This window comes from Oncorhynchus tshawytscha, linkage group LG18, assembly GCF_018296145.1.
Source record: "Oncorhynchus tshawytscha isolate Ot180627B linkage group LG18, Otsh_v2.0, whole genome shotgun sequence".
NCBI classification, from domain to species: domain Eukaryota; kingdom Metazoa; phylum Chordata; class Actinopteri; order Salmoniformes; family Salmonidae; genus Oncorhynchus; species Oncorhynchus tshawytscha.
Window position 1 is genome coordinate 30,916,532 of NC_056446.1, and position 14,550 is coordinate 30,931,081.

At 43.6% G+C, this 14,550-nt stretch overlaps 2 protein-coding genes across 8 annotated transcripts in view; one reads left to right on the forward strand and one right to left on the reverse strand.

Moving 5' to 3' along the window:
• The window catches only part of LOC112217992 (serine/threonine-protein kinase MRCK alpha-like), a 112,383-nt gene extending 107,434 nt beyond the window's left edge, over window positions 1-4,949 (forward strand). For all 7 annotated transcript variants that reach the window (XM_042300934.1, XM_042300932.1, XM_042300933.1 and 4 more), the window contains one exon: window positions 1,569-4,949. In XM_042300934.1, coding sequence (XP_042156868.1) covers window positions 1,569-1,703 — 135 coding nt within the window. In that variant the 3' untranslated portion in view covers window positions 1,704-4,949. The remainder of the gene's footprint in view (window positions 1-1,568) is intronic.
• Window positions 4,762-14,550, reverse strand: part of LOC112217861 (frizzled-3-like) — a 38,160-nt gene continuing 28,371 nt past the window's right edge. Inside the window, exons 8-10 of the mRNA XM_042300938.1 lie at window positions 7,307-7,455; window positions 6,294-6,515; window positions 4,762-6,192 (exon numbers count right to left, since the gene is read on the reverse strand). Of these exons, the coding sequence (XP_042156872.1) occupies window positions 5,934-6,192; window positions 6,294-6,515; window positions 7,307-7,455 (630 nt within the window). The 3' untranslated portion in view covers window positions 4,762-5,933. The remainder of the gene's footprint in view (window positions 6,193-6,293; window positions 6,516-7,306; window positions 7,456-14,550) is intronic.

Here is a 14,550-nt window from a genome sequence, read left to right on the forward strand (position 1 = left end):
CCAATCAGGCCTTTATGGTAGAGTGGCCAGACGGAAGCCACTCCTTAGTAAAAGGCACGTGACAGCCAGCTTGGAGTTGTCCAAAAGGAACCTAAAGACTCTCAGACCATGAGAAACAATATTCTCTGGGCTGATTGAAACCAAGATTAAAGTTTTTGGCCTGAATGCCGAGTGTCACATCTGGAAGAAACCTGGCACTATCCCTACAGTGAAGCATGGTGGTGACAGCATCATGCTGTGGGGATGTTTTTCAGAGGCAGGGACTGGGAGACTAGTCAGGATTGAGGCAAAGATGAATGGAGCAAAGTACAGCAAGATCCTTGACGAAAACCTGCTCCAGAGTGCTAAGGACCTCGGACTGGGGGCGAAGTTTCATCTTTCAACAGGACAATGACACTAAGCACACAGCCAGGACAACACAGGAGTAGCTTCGGGACAAGTCTCAATGTCCTTGAGTGGCCCAGCCAGAGCCGGACTTGAACTCAATCGAACATTTCTGGAGAGACCTGAAAACAGCTGTGCAGCAACGGTCCCCATCCAACCTGACAGAGCTTGAGAGGATCTGCAGAGAAGAATGGGAGAAACTCTCCAAATACAGATGTGCCAATCTTGTAGAGTCATTCCCAAGAAACTCGATGCTGTAAGGCTTCCGAGTGGCGCAGCGGTCTAAGGCACTGCATCTGAGTGCTAGAGGCATCACTACAGGCCCTGGTTTGATCCCGGGCTGTGTGCCAACCGACTGTAATCGGCTGCCAAAGGTGCTTCAACAAAGTACTGAGTAAAGGTTCTGAATACTTATGTAAATGTGATATTTCAGTTTTTTTGTTGTATAAATTAGCAAGAAATTCTAAACTTGTTTTTGCTTTGTCATTTGGGGGTATTGTGTGTAGATTGATGAGGGGAAAAAACAATGGAATACATTTTAGAATAAGGCTGTAACGTAACAAAATGTAGTTAGTCAAGGGGTCTGAATACTTTCTGAAGGCACTGTATGTGTTGATTATTTGAACCAGGTGTGTTTTGAGCTGGGCTGGAACTTAATGGGCCCACTGCCACTGACTGCTGAGTACTGTAGTAGTAGACAGCAGACCGGACCTCATGTAGGTGCTTTGCTCCAGCCAGTCACTTCCGGTCAATCAAGCTGCTCATTGTCTGTTGATGTGGAAGGTTTCTAGCGCTTTAAGTCCTTGTTGCCTAGCGCTCCATGTGATATGAAGTGATATCACCATGTCCACATCAGCAGAGACACACACACACACACACAGGTCCCTGAGGACTTGTTGACCAGCCTCGATTTACTGGAACTCATTGGAGGGATCAGTTGTGTTCAGTAGGCATGAATGGGAGAAAACATTTTTTAAACGATAAACTATTGGCCTTCTTTTTCTCAGACAAGTTCAGGTAGTATCCCATCCTGTGTTTCACAGCATTGCATGTCTACTGAACGTGACCCTTAGCCTGTTCTGTGGTTAGCTGTGAGAAGAGTATGACATCTAAGTGCCTCTCTCTCTCTCCCTTCCTCCCTTACTGTCTTTCTCCCTCTTCTCCTATTCCCTCTCTCTCTCCAGGACTCTGACTCACCCCGTCACTCCACGGCGTCCAACAGTTCTACATTCAGCAGTCCCCCCAGCCCGGCCTCACCCCACAAGACCAAGTCCCTCTCTCTGGAGAGCACAGACCGCATGACCGGCTGGGACACATGAGTGACAGACAGCACACCGCTGCAATCCCTGACCCTCACTGCCCCCCTCCCCTGGCTCCGCCTATCCCCTGCCCACGGAACTGCACCTGCTGCCACAGGCCCCTCCCACTTACTTCACCTTTGACTGGAACTGAGATCTACAAGCAAACACAGGGAAAGGAAGTGTTTGACCAAGAAGGAAATACTAGGAGAAGATATGTTAGTTAATGCGTGTATGAGTGTGTGCGAAGTGTGTTTGTGTGGACGCCTGTGTGTGTGTTTTTTTGAAGGGGGCATACTTAATAGGAATGAAAATTGACACATCCTTCCATCTGCTTTGTAGCTGATAGCTAGAATAAGCGAAGCGCTAAGTTTAATTGAAAGTACTTTTGATTACAGCACTACTAGCCCCATGTTGAGTATCTCCCCATGTAATTGCCAACTCCTGTAAAGAGAGACACAAACCTCAAGTAGCGACAAGAAGAAGAGGATGAATATGGAACAATAACAGATCATTTGATACGTGTACATAGCAGCCTTTGGGTTTGGGGGGACCACCTTTTATTTATTAATCAGAACAGGATGTTTCACAGAGGAGAAAAAGAGGATGTTTCCTCTTTCTTTCATTTGCTTTCTTCCGGAACAGTAGTTAATATCAGAAGAAGAGGGGTCATTCCATTGACAATACAAGGCTCACAAAAAAAAAGCAATGTTTATTTTTATTTTTCTCATGAAAGTGAAATATGTGCAGTGACTTCATTTGTTTGTACCATCAGTGAAAAGCTACAGTAAAGCAGTGCAAAAAATACAACTATGATGAGGGGTATTTTAACTCTAGGTTGACCCCTGACCTCACGTGCTTCATGTTCTAGAATTCTTAGGGACAGCAGCGTTTAGAAGCAGACCGAACATTCTATGATGACATCACAGCTCCTTCTGCCACTTCCTTATGACATGGCCATTGACCTCATCCACTGAACTGGGACCATTATCTGTGTAGTGTAGACCTAGTACCGTAAGTACAGTAATAGACCAACCACCGACCAATTACAAAAAGCTGATTCCCATCACAACAATGTACATAAGTTAAAAGTAGAGAATAATATATAAGGGAAATACAATAGAGAAATACGTGATGGGAGAAGATCTGGGATTCCTTTTTATTTTTTGAGAATGATTTGGGGTTATATTCACACGAAAGCCATTTTAAACCACAGTTCTTTTTATGATTGCTTTTAGATTATTTTTTTTACAACTTATTTTTATTTCATGTATGAGACAAACCGTCGAGTGTTATTTTGATTTGGGTTTGAGGAAACTGTTATGGGTCACATGGACCCGTGCTGTTGAGTGAATATGTGCATTTATTTTAAGCCAGTAGTCACAGATGCATTCACACTTAGACACACAGGTGTTTCCCCCTCCACTCTTTCCACTATGATCCACAGTTAGATCAGTTGAGGGGGATGTATATTTCCAAACTGATAGTGATTCCCTGTGGTACTGACCTGTGAACCTCAAATATGTTCCTTTGACTTCTACGAGAGATTTTGGAAAGCTTGTTATAACCAAAAAAGAATGACTTGAATCTTGAGTCTTCATTATTTTTCAGAGAGCCTTGCTTATATTTCAGAATGTTTCAATAGATTAGGGGAAAAAAGAGACGATACAATTGTAAAGAGATGTTGATTTGAATTAACAGACACCGCTGGGCTAAAATGGAGGTTTAAAAATGTAAAAGAATTCTAGGGTGACAAGGCCAACATGTCATTTCTGTTACGTTCTTACTATCAACTGGTAATCTGTGTATTGCTGTCTGCTAATGCAATCACCTTCATGTAGACCAAAACTGGGGTCCATTACATTTTAATTCGGTCAACTGAAGTTCCATTCTAATTCTCCTCAATGCCTCTCGGAGATGGAATTTCTGTTTACTTACCTGAATTGAAATGGAATTGATCCTAATGCACACCACAATGGTGTCGATCATATTTACGTGTCGAACGGAAACAATAATTGACTTGGTATTGTTTCTGAGCATTGGTCATGTGCTTAGATCAACTGCCTCTTATCTCTGAAGAGGAAGGGAGAGGGGACTCTTATTCTGGAAAATAAATATTTTCTAATGAGGAATTGTTTCTATGTTACAGACCATTTAATGAATTACAATTGTTACTTACTGCTGAAATGGGCCTTCTGTTTAGGAGTGTGTTTGGGTGGGTTGTGGTGTACCAAGTAGTATACATGGCAGGTTATCTTCAGCTATCCCATTAAGTGTATAAAAAGATGACACACAAATTCCTGCCATTGGAGTCCTAAATCTTAACCCTAAACCACAATTCTATTCTGTTCCCTTGTCAAACACAGCCATGTATCTCTAGCCTGCTCATGCCACGTGTTTTTGAAAAACATTTTATATTGAGGTTGAAAAATAAGAATTTCTCTGGAAGAGTCAGTCTCGCTAAGCTGGTTTTACTCAACCGTCTCAACTTAACTTATTCCCCTCTCTTAAGATTTACTTTTAAACTACCAGGTCTCCCTATTCATATCTGCTGGACCTTATCTGTAGAATGTATTTGCTGAGAAAGAGGAAATATCTTAGTCTGAGTATTTTAGACCAGGCTTTAAATTGTACATCCCACTTCTTTAAAAAAATAAAAAAAACTCAGGAATGTCACGACCAATGATTATTTTCATCCTAACAATTGAAATGAGTGTGACAGAACAGTCTATACTTGGGAAATAAGAGCTCAATTTAGTCGCAGTGTAGTTAGCTGTGACTAGGTGTAAGGGTCGAACAAATCAGCAAAGTGTTTTGAATCGAGGATGAGAAGAGAGGTGAAAGGCAGTAGTTTGAGGCTGAGGTGCCACCATGCTAACCATATTTGTTTTTAAGAAAACGCCTTTGCATTTCAGTGAGGTCTTAAGTTCCTTCTATATTATTTAGCTCTCTCATATCACATTACACTTTTTTTTCTAGGATAGCTTTGTAATAATTTGTACAGTTTTGCATGTTATAGATGTAATCATTTTTTTGTTTTGGATTAGTTTTTAATTTTGACTTGTTCATTTTATTTGAACGGTGGGGAGTTTTACTGAGGATACCCACTACAGGTGATGTAGATTCTTTTTGCACAGAAATATTTAAGGTGTAAGGTCAAACAAATAATGTATGGAAACTGGCTCATTAAGAGAGAGCTCATTATATTAACCTGACTCTGATGTATTTCAATAAAACAGAGGGCTGTTACAAATACGGCTTCACTGATGTTCGTGTCCTGATTTCCTTTCTTTCCTCGGGAGGGGACATATAGCCTGATTCACCATTGTTTGGCTTCCAGGCTAGGGCACAGATCCACTTACAGATTTCCCATGAGAAGAGTTTATTAAAAAAAAGAACAAATGTACATCTATTCACATTGCCATTACTAGAAGAAGTTCTGGTTTACATGCATCTATACAATTCATAGAAGGGGAGGAACAATACAACTGATTCTAATTCTGAGGGAAAAGAAGACTATCATATTCTACCTATGAGACTGGAGTTTAAGTCCGCTGTTATACAATACAGCCTCTCACTTCACAACTGCTCATTCATCAATAGGACAGACTCCTGGCCCTACTCCTCACTTACAGTACCTCTAACAGAAGTGCAATGAAAACAATAGACGTGTCAAAGTAGAACCGTGGTTTTTGAGACCAGTCTACAATAGTTCTCGTACAGGTAAACATTGTGGTCTATAAGAATAAAGTCTTGGCTTTTAAAGAGTGCTTTGGCGACCGATAATGGAGCGATCTAGATTCTAAAATCCTTAGATTCATCCCTCCCTGAGTAGTGGAACGTGCCGATAGATAAGAAGCTCTTAAAAATATCTTCCACGTGAAACTGATCCCTGCGCTCCGTCTTTTACCTAGAGCTGACTCCAGAACAGAGAACAAACAGCATTGGAGAAACTACTCTGTATTCAAGAATATTGTTTCTTCAGTGTTATTGGTGCAGGTCCATGTTACACTGTCCGCTATCTTCATTTATCAGTGCTGTTTAGTGAGGCTGAGTGAGGGGACATGTTGAGGTATGATTATCAAACAACCATGCAGTATGTCCTGTTTCCACAGTCTCCTTACTCTCAAACTGTCACACAAAGATCTAGTATGCCCAGTCCCACATCAACATCCACCTCTAGGCCTAGACACTTGTGTATTTTAAAGGATGGCATGGGTTTTAGCTACAGGGTCGTGTTTAGGGGGTAGTTCAGGCAGTGGCTCCATTCTCCTTTAGGACTCTGTGGATTCTGTTGCCGGGGGCGCTCTGAATGGCCTGGGTGATGTTGCTAAGGTCCTTGATGCTGCTGTGCTGCGATTTGCGCTCCAGGCGCTGGGTGGAGCCGTGCCTTGATATGCTGTCCTGACGGTTGGTGCTGCAGTGTCTGGACCCTGATTGGTCGTTGAGGTGGAGCATGCTGTCGTAGGGGAGGCGATCCTCGGCTCCGCGGAAACTATACGCCGTGTACCTGACAGGAGAGGAGAGAGACGGTTGGTCAGGTATCTGGGACTATACATAACAGTGATGCCCCATGTTGTGTTTACCTCCCTTATCCCCGTCCGTCCCTACCTGCCGTCTCTGGATCTATAAAGGCTGCTCATCTTGCTGCGGACACTGCTTGCCCGGCTCATGCTCCCGCTGGGGGGCTCGTCCAGCATGGCCAGGTAGGTGGAGGTGCCCTGTGTGGACGTCCCTCTGGACTTCCTCACCATGGGGGTGTTGGGATCCTGCAGGAGCAGCTGGGCAAAATCTGGCTCCTGGAGCACCTGTCTACTCTCGTTCACCACATTACTGGAGAAGGGAGAGAGGGACGAGACGGGGGGGAAGTGGAAGGGAGGGTTGGAGGGGAGGCCATGCAGAGGAGGGAGGGGAGAGAGAAAGGGAAGGCAGTGCGGTAGATGAGGAAGGAGGAGTGTGTGGAACAGGGGGTGGGAGAGGGGGTTAATGCTCTGATCACAGGGGAGGGGGTTGAGAGCAGAGAAGGGGCCTATCACTACCACTACTATACACCACTACACATCACCCGCACCACTACACATCACCCACACTACTACACATCACTCATACCACTACACAAAACCCACACCGACTACACATCACCCACACCACTACATATCACCCACACTACTACACATCACTCATACCACTACACAAAACCCACACCACTACACATCACTCATACCACTACATACCACCCACACCACTAACATCAACCACACCACTACACCTCACCCACACTACTACACATCACCCATACCACTAACATCAACCACACATCACCCACAGTTGTTCATTTGAATTTTAAATCTCGACTTTACATAAAGCCAGCAGTTATAATACATTCAGGCCCTTTACATTTCTATCACAGAATTGAATAGAGCCCTTTGACTTGTCTTAAACTAAAGAAAAGGTGTAGTGGCTTCATTCCATATACAGCATCTCTCTATTTGATTGAAATCATCTTTGCCAAATGAGTACTACCAGTAATCATGCAAGTCATTAGAAAAACATTGATGTTCATGACAGTTATATAGTGCAAATCTGCTTATGTTAGGGAGAGAAAACGTGTTTTAGCAACTTACTCTTTGCGTGTCTGTCCGTGTAAGAAGCTGGCCCATTCAAAGCAGGTCTTCTTGCTGCCCACCCAGAACACTGAAGGGATCCCGACTACCAACATCATCAAGTACTTAATGAGGAACAGAGACAGGTTTGGTCTGTTGGTCTGCTCAATCTAGGACACACAGAGGAGAGGTGTGAGTGTCTGCCATACTGGAGTACTCTACTAGCAATCAGTGCTGGATTGAAGCAGTATGTGTATGAGTGATTGTACATGTACAGTACCAGTCAAAAATGGACACCTACTCATTCAAGGGTTTTTCTTTATTGTAACTATTTTCTACATTATAGAATAAGGGTGGAGACATCAAAACTATGAAATAAAACATATGGAATCATGTAGTAACCAAACAAGTGTTAAACAAATCAAAATATATTTTAGATTTAAGATTCTTCAAAGTAGCCACGCTTTTCCCACTTGCCATTCTCTCAACCAGCTTCACCTGGAATGCTTTTCCAACAGTCTTGAAGGAGTTCCCACATATGCTGAGCACTTGTCTGCTTTTCCTTCACTTTGCGGTCCAACTCATCCCAAACCATCTCAATTGGGTTGTTGTCGGGTGATTGTGGAGGCCAGGTCATCTGATGCAGCACTTTATATATTTTGATTTGTTTAACACTTTTTTGGTTACTACATGATTCCATATGTGTTATTTCATAGTTTCGATGTCTTCACTATTATTCTACAATGTAGAAAAATAACAAATAATACCCTTGAATGAGTAGGTGTGTCCAAACTTATGACTGGTACTGTATGTCCGTGGGTGGGAATGTAGATCTCAGTGAGTATGACCTTACTGTGTGTGTTTGTGTGTGTGTGTGTGTGTGTGTGTGTGTGTGCGTTTCTAACAGCCTGAGCAGCTTAAGGCTTAAACAAATCAACAGCCAGCACAATGTCATGTCTCTCCTCCCCCCTCTCTCCTCTCTTTTTCCTTCTCTCCTCCCCCTTCTCTTTTTCCAACCTCTCCTTTTCCCTCCCTCCCCCTCTCATTTTCTCTCCTCCTCCTGCCTTCATCCTCTCACTCGTTCCCTTTCTACCTCCCCTCTGTCATATTTTATTTCCCTCCTTCCATCCCCCTCTCTCAATCTCCCTCTTCCCTGCTCCCCTGTATAGATAGTCAGGCCACACAAAGTGATCTACTGCAGAAAAATTGACAGTTCAGCAGAACACAGTCTTAGTAAGAGCACACACACAATCTCCCCCTCTCCCAGTCAGAAACACACACACACTATCCCCCCTCTTCCGGTCAGAAACACACCCCGCAGGCCTGATGGCGGCATTATGAGTGGAGCAGGCAGAGCAACCTGGGGTTCAGAGAGACTCATTACAACAGACTGAGATAAGAGGAGAGAGACTGAATCACTGCAGCCATACATCCCTCCCTTCAGTTAAGATGTTTTATCTCCTCTAGATGGGCACATCATTGTTGGCCAATTGTTCTAATCAGAAAGGCTCTCTCAGGAGGAAGTAAAATGACCCATGGAGACAGCAGGACTGAACCTTTTTATTCAAGTCAATGTAGGCCAACACATTGTACAGTTCTAGTAATTATATTCTGTGGGAATAACCCTACTGTAGCCCTGTTTAGTCATATCTGAGTCCTTTCTCTTTGCCATTCAGCAGACGCTTTTATCCAAAAGCATCTTACAGTCAGTCGTGCATTCATCTTCCTATACAGCGCCTTGCAAAAGTATTCACCCCCTTGACGTTTTTCTGATTTTGTTGCATTTCAACCTGTAATTTAAATAGATTTTTATTTGGATTTCATGTAATGGACATACATAAAATAGTCCAAATTGGTGAAGTGAAATGAAAAGTGTACATGCTATGTATTCACCCCCTTTATGTATTCACCCCTTTTTCTATGAAGCCCCTAAATAAGATCTGGTGCAACCAATTACTTTCATAAGTCACAAAATTAGTTAAATAAAGTCCACCTGTGTGCAATCTAAGTGTCACATGACCCCAGTATATATACACCTGTTCTAAAAGGCCCCAGACTTTGCAACACCAAGCAAGCGATACTATGAAGACCAAAGAGCTCTCCAAACAGGTCAGGAACAAAGTTGTGGAGAAGTACAGATCAGGGTTATAAAAAAATATTCCAAACTTTGAACATCCGAAGCACCATTAAATCCATTATTAAAAAATGGCTAGATTAGGGCACCACAACAAACCTGCCAAGAGAGGGCAGCCCACCAAGGACCAGGCAAGGAGGGAATTAATCAGAGAGGCAACAAAGCTCCACAGCGGAGATTGGAGTATCTGTCCATAGCACCACTATAAGCCATACACACCACGGAGCGGCCAGAAAATGTTTCTTTGGGGATGTTTTTCATCGGCAGGGACTGGGAAACTGGTCAGAATTGAAGGAATGATGGAAAACACTATACACTGCAGGACGTGAAGGGGTCTGAAAACTTTCTGAATGCCCTGTAGCTACAGATAGCATAGCCCCTCTCTCTGCCCCATTTTCTCTCAGCAACAGAACCTCTGGGAGAGAAAGATTAACTCACTGCTCTATAGTGTTTGCCCTATCTTCCCCCTCTGTGTCCCCCCCTGCTGTAACTCATCAAAAAGGCCTCTAATGCCGCCATAAGCCATCTCTGTTGGAGACACACACACACACACACACACACACACACACACACACACACGCACACGCACACGCACACACACACACACACACGGCTCAACGGTATTTCAGGGCATATGCAGAACAGCTGGCAGGTATATTCACTGTAATTTTCAACCTCTCCTTGTCCCAGTCTGTACTCCACACATTTTAACATGATCGCAAGAACTCTAAGGCTTCATGCCACAATGACTACCGCCCTGTAGAAATCACATCTGTAATCATGAAGTGCTTTGAGAGGCTGGTTATGGCACACATTAACTCCTTCATTCCAGACAGCCTAGACCCACTCCAATTTGCATACCGCCCCAACAGATATATAGACAACGCAATGTCAATTGCACTCCACACTGCCCTCACCCACCTAGATAAGAGGAATGTCAATGTGAGAATTCTGTTAATTGACTACAGCACAGCAATCAACACCATTGTCCCCACCAAGATAGACACCAAGCTTAGGACCCTAGGACTGGACACCTCCCTCTGCAACTGGATCCTGGACTTCCTGACGAGCCGACTCCAGGTGGTGAGGGTAGGCAACAACACTTCCACCACACTGACCCTCAACACGGGAGCCCCTCAGGGGTTTGTGCTTAGTCCCCTCCTGTACAACCTGTTCACCCACAACAGCGTGGCCATGCACAACTCCAACACCTTCATTAAGTTTGCTGACGACACAATGGTGGTGGGCCACGGTGAGACAGCCTACAGGGAGGAGGTCAATGACCTGGCAGTGTGGTACCGGAACAACAACCTCTCCCTCAACATCAGTAAGACGAAGAAGCAGATCATGGACTACAGGAAACGGGGGGGCGAGCACGCCCCCATCGACGGGGCTGCAGTGGAGTGTATAGAGAGCATCATGTTTCTAGGGTGTCCACTAAGGACTTAAAACACGCGCGCAGTCGTGAAGAGGGTTAGAAGGTTAAAAAGGTTTGGCATGGGCCCTCCAATACTCAAAAAGTTATGCAGCTGTACCATTGAGAGCATCTTGACTGGCTGCATCACTGTATGGCAATGGCACCAGCCTCAATCGCACGGCGCTACAGAGGGTGGTGGGGACAGCCCAGTACGCTGTGAAAGAGAGGCCTGGAAAATCATTAAAGACTCCAGCCACCCAAGCCATTGACTGTTTTCTCTGCTTCTGCACGGCAAGCGGTACCGGTGCATCAAGTCTGACACCAACAGGCTTCTGAACAGCTTCTATCTCCAAGCAATAAAACGGTTAGATGGCTAACAAAATAGCTATACGGACTATTTGAGTTGACCCTTATAAGAATACAATACACTGGACTGTCTCTATGCACACTCACAGGGCCATACACATTACACACACTGACGCTCACGCACACAATACGCACATACACTTCTACTGACTCTACACACACCCACTCACATACAATCATTGTCATACGCTGCTTCTGCTCTGTTTATCATATATATCCTGATGCCTAGTTACCTTACACTTATACATACATGACCAAAAGTATGTGGACACCTGCTTGTCGAATATCTCATTCCAAAATCATGGACATTAATATGGAGTTGGTCCCCCTTTTGGTGCTATACAGCCTCCACTCTTCTGGAAAGGCTTTCCATTAGACGTTGGAAGATTTATGCGGGGACTTGCATCCATTCAACCACAAGAGCATTAGTGAGGCCGGGCACTGATGTTGGATGATTAGGCCTTGCTCGCTGTCGGCGTTCCAATTAATCACAAAGGTGTTCGATGGGGTTGAGGTCAGGGCTCTGTGCAGGCCAGTCAAGTTCTTCCACACCGAGCTCAACCAACCATTTCTGTATGGACCTCACTTTGTGCACGGGGGCATTCCTGGAACAGGAAAAGGCCTTCTCCAAACTTTTGTCACAAAGTTCAGAGCACATAATCGTCTAGAATGTCATTGTATGCTGTAGCATTAAGATTTCCCTTCACTACGAGCTTCAGCACTCGGCGGTCCCATTCTGTGAGCTTGTGTGGCCTATCGCTTCGTTGTGTGGCCTGTTGCTCCTATACGTTTCCACTTCACAATAACAGCACTTACAGTTGACGGGGCAGCTCTATCAGGGCAGAAATTTGACGAACTGACTTGTTGGAAAGGTGGCATCCTTTGATGGTGCCACGTTGAAAGTCACTGAGCTCGTCAGTAAGGCCATTGTACTGCCAATGTTTGTCTATGGAGATTTCATGGCGGTGAGCTCGATTTTATACACCTGTCAGCAATGGGTGTGGCGAAAATAGTGTATCTACCTCTATCACTCCAGTATCCCTGCACATTGTAAATATGCTATTTATTATTTGTATATCTTGTGGATTTTTGTTATATTTAATATTTCATTGTTATTTATTACTGCATTGTTGGGGTTAGATCTGGCAAGAAACGCATTTCACTGTATTTGCATGTGACATTTAAACTTGAAACTAGACACACACACCACACAGCTGTTGCACTAGACCAGTTTGTGGGCAGATCTCTGTGCCAACCAAACCAAGGTCATTGGATGGTCTCAGCACTAAATCTCCAGTTTACCACGAATTAAAAGGCAAGAGATTACACACAATCAATGTGGTATAGGAGCTGTTAGGACAAATTGACAGCACTGAAAGACAGAGTCCCCCGTGACTGAGGTGAGCATCAGACTATAACAAACCCTGTTATCTGAACCACAACTACTAACACAAACCCTGTTATCTGAACCACAACTACAACTACTAACACACACCCTGTTATCTGAACTACAACTACTAACACACACCCTGTTATCTGAACTACAACTACTAACACAAACCCTGTTATCTGAACCACAACTACTACTACTAACACACACCCTGTTATCTGAACTACAACTACTAACACAAACCCTGTTATCTGAACCACAACTACTAACACAAACCCTGCTATCTGAACCACAACTACTACTACTAACACAAACCCTGCTATCTGAACCACAACTACTAACACAAACCCTGTTATCTGAACCACAACTACTAACACAAACCCTGCTATCTGAACCACAACTACTACTACTAACACACACCCTGTTATCTGAACTACAACTACTAACACAAACCCTGTTATCTGAACCACAACTACTACTACTAACACACACCCTGTTATCTGAACTACAACTACTAACACAAACCCTGCTATCTGAACCACAACTACTAACACAAACCCTGTTATCTGAACCACAACTACTAACACAAACCCTGTTATCTGAACCACAACTACTAACACAAACCCTGCTATCTGAACCACAACTACTACTACTAACACAAACCCTGCTATCTGAACCACAACTACTAACACAAACCCTGTTATCTGAACCACAACTACTAACACAAACCCTGCTATCTGAACCACAACTACTACTACTAACACACACCCTGTTATCTGAACTACAACTACTAACACAAACCCTGCTATCTGGACCACAACTACTAACACAAACCCTGCTATCTGAACTACAACTACTACTACTAACACAAACCCTGTTATCTGAACTACAACTACTAACACAAACCCTGCTATCTGGACCACAACTACTAACACAAACCCTGCTATCTGAACTACAACTACTAAGACAAACCCTGCTATCTGAACTACAACTACTAACACAAACCCTGCTATCTGAACCACAACTACTAACACAAACCCTGCTATCTGAACCACAACTACTAACACAAACCCTGCTATCTGAACCACAACAATAACTACTAACACAAACCCTGTTATCTGAACCACAACAACTACCACTAACACAAACCCTGTTATCTGGACCACAACTACTAACACAAACCCTGTTATCTGAACCACAACTACTACTACTAACACAAAGCCTGCTATCTGGACCACAACTACTAACACAAACCCTGCTATCTGAACCACAACTACTAACACAAACCCTGTTATCTGAACCACAACTACTAACACAAACCCTGCTATCTGAACCACAACAATAACTACTAATACAAACCCTGTTATCTGAACCACAACTACTAACACAAACCCTGCTATCTGAACCACAACTACTAACACAAACCCTGCTATCTGAACTACAACTACTACTACTAACAAAAACCCTGTTATCTGAACTACAACTACTAACACAAACCCTGTTATCTGAACTACAACAATAACTACTAACACAAACCCTGCTATCTGACCCACAATAACTACTAACACAAACCCTGTTATCTGAACCACAACTACTAACACAAACCCTGCTATCTGAACCACAACTACTAACACAAACCCTGCTATCTGAACTACAACTACTACTACTAACAAAAACCCTGTTATCTGAACTACAACTACTAACACAAACCCTGCTATCTGAACCACAACAATAACTACTAACACAAACCCTGCTATCTGAACCACAACAACTACTAACACAAACCCTGTTATCTGAACCACAACTACTAACACAAACCCTATTATCTGAACCACAACAATAACCCTGTTATCTGAACCACAACTACGAACACAAACCCTGTTATCTGAACCACAACTACTAACACAAACCCTATTATCTGAACTACAACTACTAACACAAACCCTGCTATCTGAACC